The 17623-nt window shown below is 42.8% G+C and overlaps 1 protein-coding gene and 2 non-coding genes across 5 annotated transcripts in view; 2 read left to right on the top strand and 1 right to left on the bottom strand.

Annotated features, from left to right (window-relative positions):
* Positions 1 to 3425: 3425 nt before the first annotated feature.
* On the top strand, positions 3426 to 3528 carry LOC116559098. The gene has a single exon (XR_004272299.1). It is a non-coding gene; the product is annotated as a small nucleolar RNA U13 (small nucleolar RNA).
* A 7125-nt stretch (positions 3529 to 10653) lies between these two features.
* LIN9 (lin-9 DREAM MuvB core complex component) overlaps positions 10654 to 17623 on the top strand; it is a 75351-nt gene continuing 68381 nt past the window's right edge. Inside the window, exon 1 of one of the 3 annotated variants that reach the window (XM_032289442.1) lies at positions 10654 to 11034. In XM_032289442.1, the coding sequence (XP_032145333.1) occupies positions 10677 to 11034 (358 nt within the window). In that variant the 5' untranslated portion in view covers positions 10654 to 10676. The remainder of the gene's footprint in view (positions 11035 to 17623) is intronic. The other 2 variants (XM_032289441.1, XM_032289446.1) reach the window with 2 other exon arrangements.
* On the bottom strand, positions 15874 to 15976 carry LOC116559097. The gene has a single exon (XR_004272298.1). It is a non-coding gene; the product is annotated as a small nucleolar RNA U13 (small nucleolar RNA).

Here is a 17623-nt window from a genome sequence, read left to right as displayed (position 1 = left end):
TTTTTTTTTTTGAAAGAGAGAAAGAAAGAGAAAGAATAAAAAAAAAAGAAAAGAAAAAAATGAAGGAGAGGAAGAAAGAGAAAGAGGAAGAGGGAGAAAGAACGGGGGTGTTGCTTTATTGCCCAGGCTAGAATGCAGTCTAAAAATGGGTATGCCTATAATTGTGTTTAATAATAGAGACATAAAAAAAATGAGGGAAGAAAATAACTAACAAGCAGCCAACCAATATTTCATTGAAACCTGTAAATAGGTGTGATGTGGTACTGATAAGAGTGTATATTTTGTGTATTTAAAGTGGTGAGTTCTATAAATGTTAATTAAGTCTACTTGTTCCGGATCTGAGTTCAAGTCCTGGATATCGATGTTAACTTTCTGTCTCATTGATCTGTCTAATATTGATGTTGAAGTCTCCCACTATTATTGTGTGGGAGTCTAAGTCTCTTTATAAGTCTTATATATCTGGGTATTCCTGTATTGGGTGCATATATATTTAGGATCTTTAGCTCTTCTTGTTGCATTGATCCTTTTATCATTATGTAATATCCTTCTTTGCTTCTTTTGATCTTTGTTGCTTTAAAGTCTATTTTATCAGCAAAAATTGCAACTCCTGCTTTCTTTTTATTTATTTTTGCTCTCCATTTGGTTGGTAAATTTTTCTCCATCCCTTTGTTTTGAGTCTTTGTGTATCCTTGCATGTGAGGTGGGTCTGGATATAGCATACCAATGGGTCTTGGCTTTTTTTGCCTGTCTGTGTCTTTGGATTGGGGGATTTAGTCAATTTAAATTTAGAATTAATAATAATATATGTGAGTTTGATACTGCCATTTAATGTTGATTAGCTGTTCTGCCCATTTGTTGATGCAAGTTCTTAATTATGTTGATGTTCTTTATTTTTTGGTATTTTTTAGAAAGGCTGATACTGGTTGTTCCTTTCTATTTGTAGTGGTTCTTTCAGAAGCTCTTGTAAAGCAGGCCCGGTGGTAATGAAATCTCTGAGTGCTTGCTTGTTCACAAAATATTTTATTTTTCCTTCGCTTATGAAGCTTAGTTTGGCTGGATGTAAAATTCTGGGTTGAAAGTTCTTTTCTTTAAGGATGTTGAATATTGGCCCCCACTTTCTTCTGACTTGTAGGGTTTCTGCTGAGACATCTGCTGTGAGTCTGATAGGCTTCCCTTTATGGGTAACCTGACCTTTCTCTCTGGCTGCCCTCAGTATTTTCTCCTTCATTTCAACCCTGGTGAATCTGGCGATTATGTGCCTTGAGGTTGGTCCTCTTGAGGAATATCTTTGTGGTGTTCTCTTTATTACATGGAGTTGAATATTGTCCTGCCCCGCCATGTTGGGAGAGTTTTCCTGAATAATATCCTGAAGCGTATTTTCCAGCTTGGATTGATTCTCCTCGTCACATTCAGGTACACCTATCAAACGTAGATTAGGTCTTTTCACATAGTCCCATATTTCTTGGAGATTTTGCTCGTTCCATTTTATCCTTTTTTTCTCTAATCTTGTCTTCTTGTTTTATTTCATTAAGTTGGTTTTCGACCTCTGATCTTTTCTTCTGCTTGATCAATTCGGCTGTTAAAACTTGTGCATACTTCGTGAAGTTCTTGTGTTGTGTTTTTCAGCTCCATTAATTCACTTATATTCCTCTCTAAATTGTGTATTCTTGTTAACATTCTGTCAAACATTTTTTCAAAGTTCTTAGTTTCTTTGCATTGGGTTAGAACAAGTTCTTTTAATTCCCAGAAGTTTCTTATCATCCACCTTTTGAAGCCTGCTTCTGTTAATGGAACACACTTGTTCTCCATCAGGCCTTGTTCTGTTCCTGATGAGGAACTGTGATCCCCTGTAGAGGGAGAGGCATTCTGATTTTGGGTATTCTCAGCCTTTTTAGGCTGGTTTCTTCCCTTCATTATAGACTTATCCATCTGTGGTCTTTATAATTACCGTTTTTATAGTTGGGTTTCTGAGTGGACGTCCAACTTATTGATTCCCGGGGCTAAAATCTGAGCAACCCACCGTGCCGGCCAAAACAGCGGCATTGTGACTGATGGTGCATTTCTGACTCTGCACAAAGAACCACCACACCAAGGCAGTGGCAGAACCGCCTCGCCAGCCACAAGAGTCTCGCACTGGTGACCTGTGGGGCTCCTCCGTTGGGAATCTCCTGGTGCGTGAGCAACAAAAATTGATCTGAAAGTGTGGCGTCCTCTCGTTCTCTGCGCTTTCAGGGGGAGCTACAATCCCAAGCTGCTAGTGATAAGCCATCTTGGATCTCTCTGAGATTTTTTAATTGTTTCATATCTGATCAAGTTGAGACTTAAGAACTTCATTTTAAATTTGTCATAAAAGTTTACAACGTGGTGTTTTTTCAAAAAAGTCAACAAACTGCAAGCACCTGTTACTAAAGATCTTAAATAATTGTCAAAAAAGTTAAAATAAAACATATAAACTTTATTTCTCAACGTAGACTTTACCGCCAAGTTCAGGACACTTTTGTAAGCAGTAATACCAGCCATTTAGTTCATCTCTAAAGAACTGAGGGTCCTGGGAATATAACCATGTCAGTGCAGTCTCTTTTACATTATTAACTGAAGAAAAATAGATGTACGTTTAAGATATTTTAAAAGATTAGGAAATGAAAGGAAGACAGCAGGAGACAAATCAGGACTGTAAGGTGGATGCCTAATGATTTCCCTTTGAAATTCTTATTTATTTATTTCGGTGTTTCTTGAGGCAGGGCCTCACTCTGTAGTCCAGGCTGGAGTGCAGTGGCACAATCACGGTTTACCACAACCTCTACCTCCCAGCCTCAAGCAATTCTCCCACCTTAGTCTTCAGAGCAGCTGGGACGGCAGGCATGTGCCACCACGTCTGGCTATTTTTTGTAGAGATAGGGTTTCACCATGTTGCCCACCCTGGTCCCTAATTCCTAGGCTAAGCAAATCACTCGCCTTGGCCTCCTAAAGTGCTGGATCACAGGCATGAGCCAACGCGCCCAGCCTGTTGAAACTCGTGTTTGTACAATTACCCTTTTTGATGAGAGGAATGAACAGGAGCATTGTTGTGGTGGAGAAGGACTCCCTAGTGAAGATTTTTCCGGCATTTTCTGCTAAAGCTTTGACTAACTTTCTCAAAACACTCCCATCATAAGCAGACGTTATCATTCTTTGGCCCTCCAGAGAGTTAACGAGTAAAATAACTTGAGCCTCCAAAAAAACTGTTGCCATGACCTTTGCTCTTGACTGGTCCACTTCTGCTGTGACTGCACCACTCCACCTATTGGTAGCCATTGCTTTGATTGTGCTTTGACTTCAGGATCATACTGGTAAAGCCATGTCTCATCTCCTGTTATAATTCTTCAAGGAAGTGCTTCAGGATCCTGATCCCACTTGTTTAAAATTTCCATTGAAAGCTCTTCTCAATCCTTTTGTAGCTCCTGAGCATGCTGATTGGGTATTCATGCTCATGTGTGAGATGTACCACCCTTGAACCTGGTTACAACATCACACATTACCTGTCTGACATGGAAACAAACAAAAAATGCTCTGCTCTCTTGTCTGCAGCTGATCTGAATGCAACTGTTTTGGCATCCATCACATGAAAAGTTTGCTCAACTTTAATTTTTCTGTTAGAATTGTGTAAGCTGAGCCAATTGAGCTATCTATGGTGTTGGCTATTCTTTCTGCTGTTAATCAATGATCCTCTTCAATTAGGGCACAAATAAGATTAATTTTTTCCTTGAAAATTGATGTGAATGATCTGTCGCTTCAAGTTTCATCTTCAATATCGTCCTGTCCTCTCTTAAAATGAGTTATCTATTTGTCAACTGCTGATTTCTTTGGGGCATCATCCTCATAAACTTTTTGCAAAGCACTGTTAAAAGAAAAACTTCAGCCTAATTAAATTTAAAGGAGTTTAATTGAGCAATGAACAATTAGAAAATTGGGCAGCCCCCAGAATCACAGCAGATTCAGAGAGACTCCAGTGGTGCTTCATGGTCAGAACAAATTTATAGACAAAAAAAGAGTGATGTACAGAAAGCAGAAGTAAGGTACAGAAACAGCTGGATTGGCTACAGGTTGGCGTTTGCCTTATTTGAGCACAGTTTGAACACTCCGCAGTGTATAAGTGGTTGAAGTATGGCTGCTGGGACTGGCCAAGACTCAGCAGTTGTTACAGGCACATACTCCTAAATTAAGTTTTCAATCTCATCAACCTATTAAGTTAGGTTACGGTTCATCCATAAGGATTCAGATATAGAAGTACCGGGTCCTTCTCAGGCCATGTTTAGTTTGCTTTAAGAGCATCAGTAATTTCACCATTCTTCCACCCAAGCTGCACTATAAAGCTTCCATTTGTCCACCATCAAGCTTCACCATTGATGTTTGTTCTTGTTTCAATTTTAGCAGAATTTATTTTGCTCTGATAATCAAACTGATCTCTTATCCTTCTTAGTGTTTCAGACTAGATCCCATTCAGACATGTTATAACAAGTAAGTACGAGTTTATTTTGGTGCAAAAATTTTTTGAATCCATGCATAGTTTTTCATTTTTTTCTTTTTTCTTTTGAGACAGAGTCTCACTCTGTTGCCCAGGCTGGAGTGCAGTGATGCCATCTCAGCTCACTACAACCTCCACCTCCCAGGTTAAAGCGATTCTCCTGCCTCCAATTCCCGAGTCAGTAGCTGGGATTACAGTCAGTCACCACCATGCCCAGCTTATTTTTGTATTTTTAGTAGAGATGGGGTTTTGCCATGTTGGCCAGGCTGGTCTTGAACTCCTGACCTCAGGTGATTCGCCTGCCTCAGCCTCCCAAAGTGCTGGGATTACAGGTGTAAGCCACCATGCATGGCCAGTTTTTTCATAATGTGCATTTTCCATGAACATTCTTAAGGCCCCTCATATGTGACAGAATTTTCTTCCTTTTTTTAGACTAAATAATTTTCCATTGTATTCATATTCCACATTTTCTTTTTCCATTCATTTATCAATAAACACTTGGGTTGCTCCCAACTCTTGGCTATTGTGAAGTAATACTGCTAAGAACATGGGTGTACAAATATTTGTTTGAGTCTCTGCTCTTAATCATTTTGGGTATTTATATTCAGAGTAGAATTGCTGGATCATGTAGTATTTTTATGTATAAATTTTTGAGGAACCACCATATTGTTTTTCCATAGCAGCTGCACCATTTTACATTCCCAATCGCAGTACACAGTGTTCTGATTTCTTTCCATCCTTGCCAGCACTTGCTATTATCTGTCTTTTTTATCATGGCTATCCCAGTGGGTGTGTTTCTCATTGTGGTTTTGATTTGTAGATCCCCAATAATAATGATCTTGAACAGCCTTTTGTGTGCTTATTGACTTATCTACTGTGGAGAAATGTCTATTCAGATCCTTTGCACATTTTTGAATTGGGTTTTCTTTTTATTATCAAGTTATAAGAGTTTTAAATGTGTTTAAATGTTTTGGATACAAGTGTTTATCAGATATAAGATTTGCAAATATATTCTTCCATTCTAAGGGTTGTCTACTTTCTCAATAGTGTCCTTTGAAACACACGCATTTTCAATTTTTATGAGGTCCCATTTATACTTTCTTTGGTTGATTGTGTCATATCTGAGAAACTGTTGCTTAATCTAAGGTCATAAAGATTTACACCTATAATTTTTTTTTTTTTTTTTTTTTTGAGACGGAGTCTTGCTCTGTCACCAGGCTGGAGTGCAGTGGTGCAATCTCGGCTCACTGCAAACTGCCTCCTGGGTTCAAGTGATTCTTCAGCCTCAGCTTCCCGAGTAGCTGGGACCACAGGCGCATGCCAAACATCTGGCTAATTTTTGTATTTTTAGTAGAGACGGGGTTTCACCATGTTGGCCAGGATGGTCTCGATCTCTTGACCTCGTGATCCGCCCGCCTCGGAGTGCTGGGATTACAGGCCTGAGCCACCGCTCCCGGCTCTTTTAGGAATTTTTATGGTTTAGTTTTTACATTTAGGTCTTTGGTTCATTATGAGTTTCACGTTTGCATTGTATAAGATTTTTTAAAAAGCGTTGTTATAGTTTTCATTAGAGTAGTGTAACATACTAAACGCCACTAAACTTGGATGTGTTATCCATAATATCAAGCACATGTAGAGATTTTTGTCTTTTATTATCTCAATTTTATGGATATGAATGCTCACATCGTGATCTAGGTAGGACAGTGTAGTTATGCTCACTCCCCAAATGGGAAAAACGAAGGCAGAAAGGTTCAATGACTTGTCCAAGATCATGGTGCTTACAGGGAGTAAAGTAAGGCTTAGAACCCATGTCTTCTGCTCTCACTCCTGGCGCCTGTTTCCACTGCTCAGAACATGTTCAGGGAGAGAATTCTGAAGGGCATTACCAAGATGGCCACTGGGCTCATTTCTGAGAATATTTGTGTTGTAAAAGAGGAGTTCTCATCAAAGAAGGATAACAACAGTCGCTGGAGATCTTGATAGGCACTTAATTTATATTATATCATTTAATCTTCATACTAGCCCTTCAAGAAAGGGAGAAGAAAACTAAAAGCTACTACTGAGAGTATTTTGTTCAAGAATACACACAAGGGAAGCAGGTGAACTGTAATTTGAACCTAGATCCCGGGGCCATCACTTCTCCTGGTTACTTGGATGCTGTAAGAGGAAGTGCTGAGTCTGGAGTCCTACCAGCAACATAAGTTAAAAATATATATATATATATTTATAGGCTGAAGTGCCTTTTTACCTCATTATGGCTGAGAGTCTCAAGCAAGGCAAGCTGTATTGCTTTTGTTTTTTCATTATTAACTCAAATTCCCAAGTTTATCAGAAGTATTTATAAAAACATTCATGCACATATTATACACAGAAATAGTTCTGTTTCTTTCCTTCCTTCCTTCCTTCCTTCTTTTCTTCTTTCTTTTTTTTTGAGATGGAGTCCCACTCTGTTGTCCAGGCTGGAGTACAGTGGCATGATCTCAGGATCTCAGCTCACTACAATATCTCCGCCTCCTGGGTTCAAGCAATTCTGCCTCAGCCTCCTGAGTAGCTGGGATTGCAGGCACAAGCCACCATGCCCAGCTAATTTTGTATCTTTAGTAGAGATGGGGGCTCACCATGTTGGTCAGGCTGGTCTCGAACTCCTGGTCTCAGGTGCTCAAGTAATCTAATCGCCTCAGTCTCCCAAAGTGCTGGGATTATAGGTGTGAGACACTGTGCCAGGCTCCCCCAACACACATTTTATCTTTAGTCATTGCAACTGTTTTCACAAAAATAATCCAACCCAATAATTGATAAATAGGCCACAGGACTAGAAATGGTCAAAAGCGATATTTCTAAAATGTTGCCATGTTTATTTTTCTTATGGTATTTTTAATAATTTTTATTTAAAAAAATTTTGTGGGTACATAGTAGGAATATATATTTATGAGATACCTGAGATGTTTCTTGTGGTGTATTTTTGTTCAGGTTTTTCATGACTTAATGACCTTATCCATACTGTAGTTTGTTTCTTTAAAAAAGAGAACACCACACACACAATCATGTCATTTTAAAGTGGAATAAGTGATTGCAGGAAATTTAATACCTCTTTGTTGCATGTTGCTATGGTTTGAATGATAGTATCCCCTCCAAAATTCAGTTGTAACATAATCCCCAATGCAACAGTATGAAGAGGTGTGGCCTCTGAGAGATGATTAAGCGATGAGGGTTCTGTTCTCATGAATGGGGTTAGTACCCTTATAAAAGGGCTCAATGTTGAAAGAAGTGTTCTCCTGCCTTTCTATCCCTTCTACCATGTGAGGACACAGCATGCATCCCCTCCAGAGGATGCATAACTAGGCATCATCTTAGAAACAGAGCTGTCCTCACCAGACACCAATGTTGGCACCTTGATCTTGGACTTCCCAACTTTTGAAACTGTGAGAAATACATTCTTGTTGTCGGCTGGGCACGGTGGCTCATGCCTATAATTCCAGCACTTTGAGAGGCTGAGGCAGGCAGATCACTTGAGGTCAGGAGTTCAAGACCAGCTGGCCAACATGGTGAAACCTAGTCTCTACTAATAATACAAAAATTAGCCAGGAGTGGTGGCGGGCACCTGTATTCCCAGCTATTCGGGAGGCAGAGGCAGGAGAGTTGCTTGAACCCAGGAGGCAGAGGTTTCAGTGAGCTGAGATCATACCATTGCACTCCAGCCAAGATGACAAGGGTAAAACTCCATCTCAAAAAAAAAAAAAAATTATTGTTGTCTATAAATTACCCAGTCTCGGATGTTTTGTTATAGCAGCACAAACGGACACAGATATACGTGTAATCCTCCCATCACAGAGGGAGTCACTGAGGCAGAGAAAAGTGGGCTAGATTCCTGATTCTTGTACTTGCTTGCCATTGTCTTTGGACAAATTACCAAGTTGTTGGGAGAATCAAGTAAGCCAATCATTATAAAATCTCTCATAAATATTCAACAAAAAACTTTACTGAAGCTGGGCGCAGTGGCTCTTGCCTGTAATCCCAACACTTTGGAAGGCCGAGGTGGGCAGGTCACCTAAAGTCAGGAGTTCAAGACCAGCCTGACCAACATGGAGAAACCCCATCTCTACTAAAAACACAAAATTAGCCGGGTGTGCACATGCCTGTAATCCCAGCTACTCAGGAGGCTGAGGGAGGAGAATCGCTTGAACCTGGGAGGTGGAGGTTGCAGTGAGTCAAGCTCATGCCATTGCACTCCAGCCTGGGCAACAAGAGCAACACTCTGTCTCAGAAACAAACAAACAACAAAACACCTTACTGAAGAGTTAGGTGTGCCTTGGCTTCAGTCACACAGCTAACTGCTAGATCTGGGGCTGGGATACAGCTTTGGATTTATGAGAAGAATCACTTAGAGTCTTCGTTTTAAATGCAGATTATCAGGGACATGCCTAAAAACATTGATTCAAACAGTAGTTCTGTTGTCGTGTGTACATGAAAACTGCCTCAGAATCAAAGCAGGTTTGCCCTGGTCTGATGACACCTTGACTATCATGACATTCACAAAACTTTTGCTTCTCCCACTCTGATAACCTTCATGTTTTTAATTTCTATTCTTTCATTCTCAAAGGGCTGACCTTTTCTTGATCTCATCTCCAAATTGATGGTGAAGGGCAAGCTGCTGAAGCCCCCCCAGGTGCTGACAAGGAGCAGGGTTTTAATCTTCTTAGAGAGCAGATCAGAGGGTGTTTAGAAGGCAAAGGAGAGGTTAAGCTAGCTCTGAAGGAAGGATTACTTTGTAAAATTGAACTTTCACCCTCCCTGCTCTCCCTCCTATCTTAGCATGGCAGCGCCCAGTTACCTAAGGCACAAAGCTGGTAACAGCAATGCTACTCCCTTCTCCTCACGCCCAGTGACTCACCCAATCCTTTCTTTTCTACACGTCTTGAGAGGTGGAGTGCAGGCTGTCACCTCTAATACTGCCTATGCTGTTGCGGTGATGGTGGTAGTGGCTAGCTGATGGGTGCTAGCGGCTATTAGGTCCTTACATCTATCAAATCATTTAGCCCTCAAAACAACCCTGTTATTACTTGCATTTTACAGATAAGAAACAGAGGCACAGAGAATTCAGTTACAAACCAACATACCTGAGATTATACAACTAGCAGCCCATCTGGATTCTTCCCATTGAGGCCGTGGGGCTCCAGAGCCCCCTCTGCACCTCTCTAGCTACCAGCGCAGGCATCTCTCTCGCGTCCTTTGCATGCCCCAAATAAGCTTCCTCCTGACTGGTTTCTAGGCTCTCATCTTGTCCCCTACCAATCCATTTTCCATATTTTTGTTCTAAAACACAAATAGAAACATGCCCTCTCTTTAGGTAAAACCTGACTCTTCCATTGCTCCAGTGGACTAAGCAAGTTCAACTCCTTCCCTGGGTGGGCCTCTGTGTGGCACTCTGTCATCTCAGTCTACTGCCTTTTAACTTTGTAGTTCCTGGAATTCACCCAAGTTGTGTTTTGACCCATTCCTCCAACTCCCGTACGTTCCTAGAGAAAAGGATTGGAGCTCAATGACATTTGTTAAATGAATTTTTCAAAAGCAACAGTATTTTATTACTGGAAAGTGTTACAGACAGAAATTGTGAAATTTTTCCTTGGGCTTCTTTCAATTTCGTTGAATTCTCGTCCGGTATTCTCATAACATTTGGATCAGGTACTTTATCACCTTGTAGTGTCACTGTTCCTTTCTGTATCCTTTCGAAGCCTCCTGTTATTCGTTTTCTAATTCTCTCCCAGCCCACTGCACGATCTAGTGTGGAATGGATGAAAGAGCTGAGCAGAACAGTTCTTTAGCTGTCGCCCTAAATGACTAACTTCATGACCTCTCAAGGTCTCGCTCCGCGGCTGCATGCAGCTCAGCTTTCAACATTCGGGAGAGGCGTCCCGGGCTCGCGAGGGACCGCGGGGCCCGGAGGTCACTAAGCGCAGGGGTCTGCTGCGGCCAGAGCTCTCGCGAAGAGGGAGGCGCCCGAGCAACGCGGGTTTCGGGAACCGTGAATATTTCACTTTGTATAGAGCCCCCTAGGGCAATCCGACCCAGAACCGAGGGCTTCTTTCCCCCTACCGGGGCCTCCCTCCCGTTCTCCACTCGGAACAAACAGCCTGCAGTTCCCGCAGCGGCAGCGCGGGCCGCGGAACACGCGATGGGCGCGGGGCCCGGGCGGGACTCAGGCGCTGCCACTGCTCCCCCCGCGCTCCGGCGCCGGGCCTCTCCGCGCGGCCTCCTTCCTCCCGCCCGCTCAGCTGGAAGCGGCGGCGGAGGGGAAAGGCGCGGCCCCACCTCGGCGGCACCTCCTCCCCCGGCAGGCGCGGGCGGAGCCGGGCCCGCCTCAGCCGGCTGCGGCGGGAGCAACGCAGCGCGGCGCCGCGGGCAGCGAGCTCCGCATTCGAACCTCCCTCGCAAAGACAGTCTCCGCCCCACAATGCACTGCGGCGGGCAGCCTTTGAAAAAGCGGCGCGGCTCGTTCAAGATGGCGGAGCTCGACCAGTTGCCTGACGAGAGTGAGTAGCACCTCAAAGCACCCCCACTTCCAGCCCGCCGCCTGCTCCGCGGCTGCACCGGCCGGGACGGCCGGCCGTGCCCTCCGCTGGGCAGGTGGGCTGACTGCCAACTCCACCGTGGTCCCCTAGTCCTTCCACTCCGGTGTTGCCGCCGCGTCGCCGCCTTTGTTATGGTGTCTGTGTGTTGGTTTCTAGGGTTGTGTGAGCGCCAGGGCCGGAAACCGAGAGCCCGGGAGTCCAGCCTGTGCCAGGCGGAGGCGGTGGCTGCTCCCCTGGCCCGACTCCGGCCCCCGGCCGAGGTGGGGGTTAGAGCGGCCCCCGGGCGTGGGGGCAGTCCTCGCCGCCTGCACCACTCGCCCGGCGCCGAGAGACGCTCGCCGGGGTTATGTAACCCGCCTGTCCCGGGGCCGGGGGAGGGCTCGGGCTCGGCACAGGGTGGTCCACGGCCCCATCGTCTTGCCCCAGCCTCAGATGTTGTCCTGTCACAGCTCCTGCCTCTACGGGCACTTCTGATCTTCACTGTCCTCCCCGCCCCCCCCACTGGTGTGTCCACCCCTAGAAGTGTTTCCGTGTCAGAGGGTTGGCCCCTTCCCCTGGGACCACAGGTGGCTGTGGACCTTTCCCGAGATCATCCAGCCCGGATACTTAGTGTTCAGGTAGCCCCCGTCCCGCAGACTTTCTTCTGTATGTGCCTTAAGAGCCATGAAGGTACCTTTATTTTGCATGGATGTGACCAACACAGCGTACATGTGCAGTACCCTCCCTGACACCCACCCTAGGGCATTGCCTCACTTAACCATGTTTACTCACCCTGACATCTAAGACATGTATGCTCACTTGTGTTGAGTAAGTAAAAGCACCAGTTCCATAGTTTAAGGACAATGGAACTTGATTTTGTAATTTACAGTATTGCATAAATTATGTGAAAAGACAAATATGTTAGTTACAAAAAGGTCCTGAATCCACATTCACTATTCAGTTTATACGTATCTGTGAAAGGCTCAATCACTATTGAATCTGTCTGTGCACAAAGCAAATGGACTTTAAAAATGAGAACTACTACCGATTTCATTTTCTTTGTGAGATCATGTATTCTTAATAAGTTAAGTTATAAAGTTAAAACATTTGTGAAAGGCTCAATCACTGTTGAATCTATCTGGGCAAATGGACTTTAAAAATGAGAACTCAGCATACTGCCGATTCCATTTTCTTTGTGAGGTCATGTATTCTTAGTAAGTTATAAAGTTAAAAATTCAAGTTGCCAAGCTGGTGAAAAGTTGTATTAAAAGTGTTTGTGTTTTAAATTTGATAGAAAGCAGTGCCAAGTCCCAAAGGAACTTTGTCCATGATGGAATTGTTTTCTTTTGTGATATCCCATAAGGTAGCCAAGCCACACATGGCCATGGAACATTTCATGTGGCTGAGGGATGTAGGACTGAATTTTGAATTTTATTTAATTTTAATTTGCATAGTCACATGTAGATAGTGGCCACTGTATTGGATAGGGCACAGCTGTTGACCAGCCATGAGTTGTATTGTTTATTTGTAGAATACAATTGATTGTGATTTAGAATGTTCCCAAATGAGTGTGGACCTTCTAAACACAGTGCACTTGTCATCCAAAAATGTTTTTCATCATCCTTGCTATCTTTATCATAAAGATGTCTTATCACCTCTTCGTGTCATGATCACTAGAGCCACTATTTTGGTTAATGAGAGGAGTTTCAAGTGGCTTTCTTAGAATTGCCATTAGGAATATTTGCTTCATATCATCCAACATTTATTGACAATTTACTGCGGTTCTTTGTAGGAACTTGAGATTTATACTAGGGTTCAAATTCCAGCTCCACTCTAAAATTAACATAACCTAATCACTTATATTGCTTTATGACATCTCTGATACATTGGTGTGTATTTGTGAAGCATATGTCTTGTTTAGCCAGACTTCAGCTTTGTTGAAACCAGGGATTTTCCTTCATTGTCATACAATGCCACAAGTCAAGTATCCATAAATACTTGATTTCTATGGAATTGAATACAAAGTAACAGGTATTATTAATGAAACTGGAGCAGGGTCTTGAAAAGGAAAATCGATTTCAATATGATACTGAAAATAGAAGTATGTTTTTTGGCCACATTTAGTCAAGGGAGCTAGCTAATACATTATCCAGTAGTTGATACAACATTATCAATAATGAAAGCTACCATTTATTGAGTATTTACTATGAACCAGATGTCATGCAAAGCATATTATATGTATTTGCTCATTTAATCTTCATTTCAGTTGTTGTAAGTACTCACATTTTATATGAGGAAATCAAGGCTATCTTCAGCCCAGATCTTTCCTGAGCTCCCTTTTTTGATGTCTTGCCTATTTCACATTTCTTCTTAGATGCTTCAAAGGCCCCTCAAACTGCACAGGTTCAAAATCCACCTCATTCCCACCCCAGGATAGATACTTCTGGCGATTCCTGTATTAATGAATGGTTACATTGTGCAGTCACCTGGCAGGGCAGAAACCTAGAGATTATCTTGAGCACCTTCCTCTCTTTCTTTTTTTTTTTTTTTTCCCTTTTGAGACAGAGAGTGTAGTGGCTCGATCTCGATCTCCGCTACTGTAGCCTCCACCTCCCGGGTTCAAGCAATTCTCCTGCCTCAGCCTCCTGAGTAGCTGGGATTATAGGCATGTGCCACCACACCCAGCTAATTTTTGTATTTTTAGTAGAGATGGGGTTTCACCATGTTAGCCAGGCTGGTCTTGAATTTCTGACCTTAGGTAATCTGCCCGCCTTAGCCTCCCAGTGTTGGGATTCCAGGTGTGAGCCACCGCGCTGGGCCACTTCCCTCTTTTTCATTTTCCATATTTAAGCCTTTATTAAGTCTGTAAATTTTACCTTATAAATCTCTATCAATTCTACTTATTTCTTACCATCATCGTAGCCCAAACTGTCACCATTTCTTCTCTTTACCAATCATCTTAGCCTCTCATTAATTCAGCCACCATCCCACAAACACAGAGCCAGAAGGATCCTTTCAAAATGAATATATGTCATCCTCCTGTTGCAAACTCTTTAGTAGCTACAAAACCCTTTGTGGTCTGGCTGCTCCCTATCTCTCAGCTTCGTTCTGTACCACTTGTTCCCTCATTATATCCCTTTGGGTTAAACTGGATCTTTTTATTCCCTGTACTCACCAATCTCCCCTTTTCTCCAGGGTCTTTGCACATGCTGTTTTCTCAACCTGGAATGCTCTTCCCCGCACCTCCTTACTTTCAGTTCACTTCTAATTATCTTTTAGATCCCATTTTATGCTTCTTCAGAGAGCCATTTCCCATCCTTGATTAAATTATGTCTTCTTTAAATCTGTTTTTTGAAGAGGCAAGATCTCCCTTTGTTGTGCAGGCTCTAGTGCAGAGGCATGATCATGGCTCATTGCAGCCTTGATCTTCTGAGCTCAGGAGATCCTCCGACATCGGTCTCCCCAGTAGCTGGGACCACAGGCATGTGCCACCATGCCCAACTAAGTTTTTTTTTTTTTTCTTTTTCTTCCTATTTTTTGTAGAGACGAGGTCTCCCTATGTTGCTGGTCTCAAGTGATCCTCCTGCCTTGACCTTCCAAAGTGCTGGGATTACAGACTTCAGCCACCATGCAGGGCTCATGTTCTTTATTTTTTTAAAGATGGAGTCTTTCTCTGTCACCCAGGCTGGAGTGCAGTGGTGCAGTCTTGGCTCACTGCAACCTCCGCCTCTAGGGTTCAAGCAATTCTCCTGCCCCAGCCTACTGAGTAGCTGGGATTACAGGCATGTGTCACCAAGTCCGGCTAATTTTTGTACTTTTAGTAGAACCAGGCTGGTCTTGAACTCCTGATCTTAACTCATACGGCCTCCTAAAGTGCTGGGATTACAGGTGTGAGCCACTGTGCCAGGGCAGGGCCCTTCTTCTTCTGTTTTTGTTTTTTTTTTTCCTTTTTGAGACAGGGTCCTGCTATGTTACCCAGCCTGGAGTGCAGTGGCTATTCACAGGCTCGATCCCACTACTGACCAGCACGGGAGTTTTGACCTGCCCCGTTTCCGACCTGGGCGGGTTCACCCTTCCTTAGGCAACCTGGTGGTCTCCCGCTCCGGGGAGGTCACCATATTGATGCCGAATTTAGTGCGGACACCTGATCGGCATAGCGCACTACAGGCCAGAACTCCTGGGCTCAAGCAGTCCTCCCACCTCAGCCGCCTGAGTAGCTGGGACTACAGGCACGTGCCACCGTGCCTGGCCAGGGTCCATGTTCTTTAAATTTTTTTTGTACTACCGTGTAACTTCTTGGTGGCAGCTATTACAGTTTCAGTTTTGTATTTCTTTATGTGATTGTTTGGTTAGTAGCCCCATCAGAGCAGGTAGGGTTTCTGTCTTCCTAATTGCATTCCCAGCTCCATGCACAACACCTGGCGTACCTCTGACCTTTCGTGCCATTCTTCCCTATGCAAGCAGTCACACCTCCTCCCTTCTCAGGACTTAACCTACTGTTTCTTCTGCCCAGACTCATTGCTTTGATTTCCTGCTCTCTCACAGCTAGTTTTTTAAGATGTTACCTCCTCAGAGAAACCTTCTGTACTCAAAAGTAAAGTAGTTAGTACTTAAAGCAGAATGATTCCCCCCCCCATCAATATCACCTTGTTTATTTCCTTTACCGTGAGCTGTAATTATTATGTACTTGTTTATCATATATATGCCTCTTCCTACTAGAATTTAAGCTCCCTGCAAGCAGAGGCTTTGTCTGTCTTGTTTCTTGGGTTAACTAACCCTAGCCCGTAACAGAGCTTATGGTAGGCATTCAATAAAAATTTTTTCCACATGGCTAATGTGCTGACTTTTAACAAGGTTTTAGGGAGGCACATCTCACACATGAGTATGAAAACCCAATCATCATGCTTATGAACTACAAAAGGGTAGAATCTTTGGATTAATAAACACTCCTTGTTAGAGCAAGATTCTAATTTAATCAGATTTGCCTGACTGAAAAATCCATGTTCTTAACCTATTATTATTATTTTTAAAAGATGGGATGGGGCGGGGGGGACCCCACCACCATTAACCTATTATTTTTTGATTGCTCAAGAAATAATACTAACACCATTATATCAAAAGTCACTGTGTAATATGTGCATTGTTCTATGCACTTTTATATATATTAACTCATTTAATCTTCATTTTACAAACGAAGAAACAGTAGCACAGAGAGACAAAGTAACTTATTTAAGGTAACATGCAAGAAAGTGTCAGGACCAAGATTCAAACATAGCTAGTCTCAATCTAGAACCTATTCTCTTAACCACTATGCTATCCTGCATCTAGAAAAAGGGAAAAATGGCTGGGTGCAGTGGCTCATACCTGTAATCCCAGCACTTTGGGAGGCCAAGCCAGGTAGATCAACTGAAGTCAGGAGTTTGAGACCAGCCTGGCCAACATGGCGAAACCCTGTCTCTACTAAATATACAAGAATTAGCTGTGTGTAGTGGTGCACACCTGTAATCGTAGCTACTTGGGAGGCTGAGGCAGGGAGAATTGCTTGAACCCGGGAAGCGGAGGTTGCAGTGAAATGAGATTGTGCCACTGTACTCCAACCTGGGTGACAGAGTGAGACTCCATCTCAAAAACAAAAAAGAAAAGGAAAAAAGGTTAAAGATGATTGATCAGAATCCCCAAGATACGATTCCTGCCTTCATGGAGCAGGAATGGATATCCTTATGGCCTATACATCTTCCTTCAGATCTCTGCTTAAGTATCACCTTTCATAGAAGCTAAACGTGAACACCTTATATACGAATAGCCTTCCTTCTCCCCATTCCCACCCTGCATATTCTTTTTATTCTGCTTTATTTTTTCCATAGTGCTTATCGTGACTTAACAGCTGTTTTTGTTTGTTTCTCCTCACTAGAATGTACATTCCATGAGAGCAGGGAGTTTGACTGTTTTGCTTGCTGTTGTCATCCCCATTGCCTAGATCAGGCAGGGACTGGCATGCCATTAGCATTCTACATATTCATCGAGTGAATGGTTACTACTTTTTCTCAAATGCACTATATATCTCTTGGTACACAGATGTGTGCATTGTCTGTTATTACTGCTTTACAGTTGTGTTGCATTGTTTGAGACATTTTAGCAAGATTTTATGTCATTCACTCTCCATGACTTTACTGCCATTTGTCATTAAGCCTCATTTGCTGTACAGAAGCTGTTATGGTGTCCTGTTAACTATTCTTCACATCTAGGCAAGAGAGTAGGGTGAAAGTAAGTGTCTTTAATGTTAATAGGTGTCTGTTTTACAAGTCTCTTATACTGACCTGTGGAGGAAAAAGTCAGTTGAGGTTTAGTGATCTGAGATGCATAGTGTTTAAGGATCTGAGATGAAGTGATTCATAACTGCCATACTTTATCTGTTGCTTCTCATTTTAAGTCTATTATCCATTTATATGAGATGTAAATCATGGCTGCTTTTGTTAAATAGCAAGGAGGATTAATCTGTCCTGTCTGATTTTTGTTCCTAGTTCATGTTCTTTTTTATTTAATCCCCTGAGATCATCCTTAATTATTATTT

This window comes from Sapajus apella, unplaced genomic scaffold, assembly GCF_009761245.1.
Source record: "Sapajus apella isolate SASKATOON/1434 unplaced genomic scaffold, GSC_monkey_1.0 scaffold22, whole genome shotgun sequence".
NCBI classification, from domain to species: Eukaryota; Metazoa; Chordata; class Mammalia; order Primates; family Cebidae; genus Sapajus; species Sapajus apella.
Note: the sequence above shows the minus strand (reverse complement) of the source record. Positions and strands in the feature narration are given on the sequence as shown.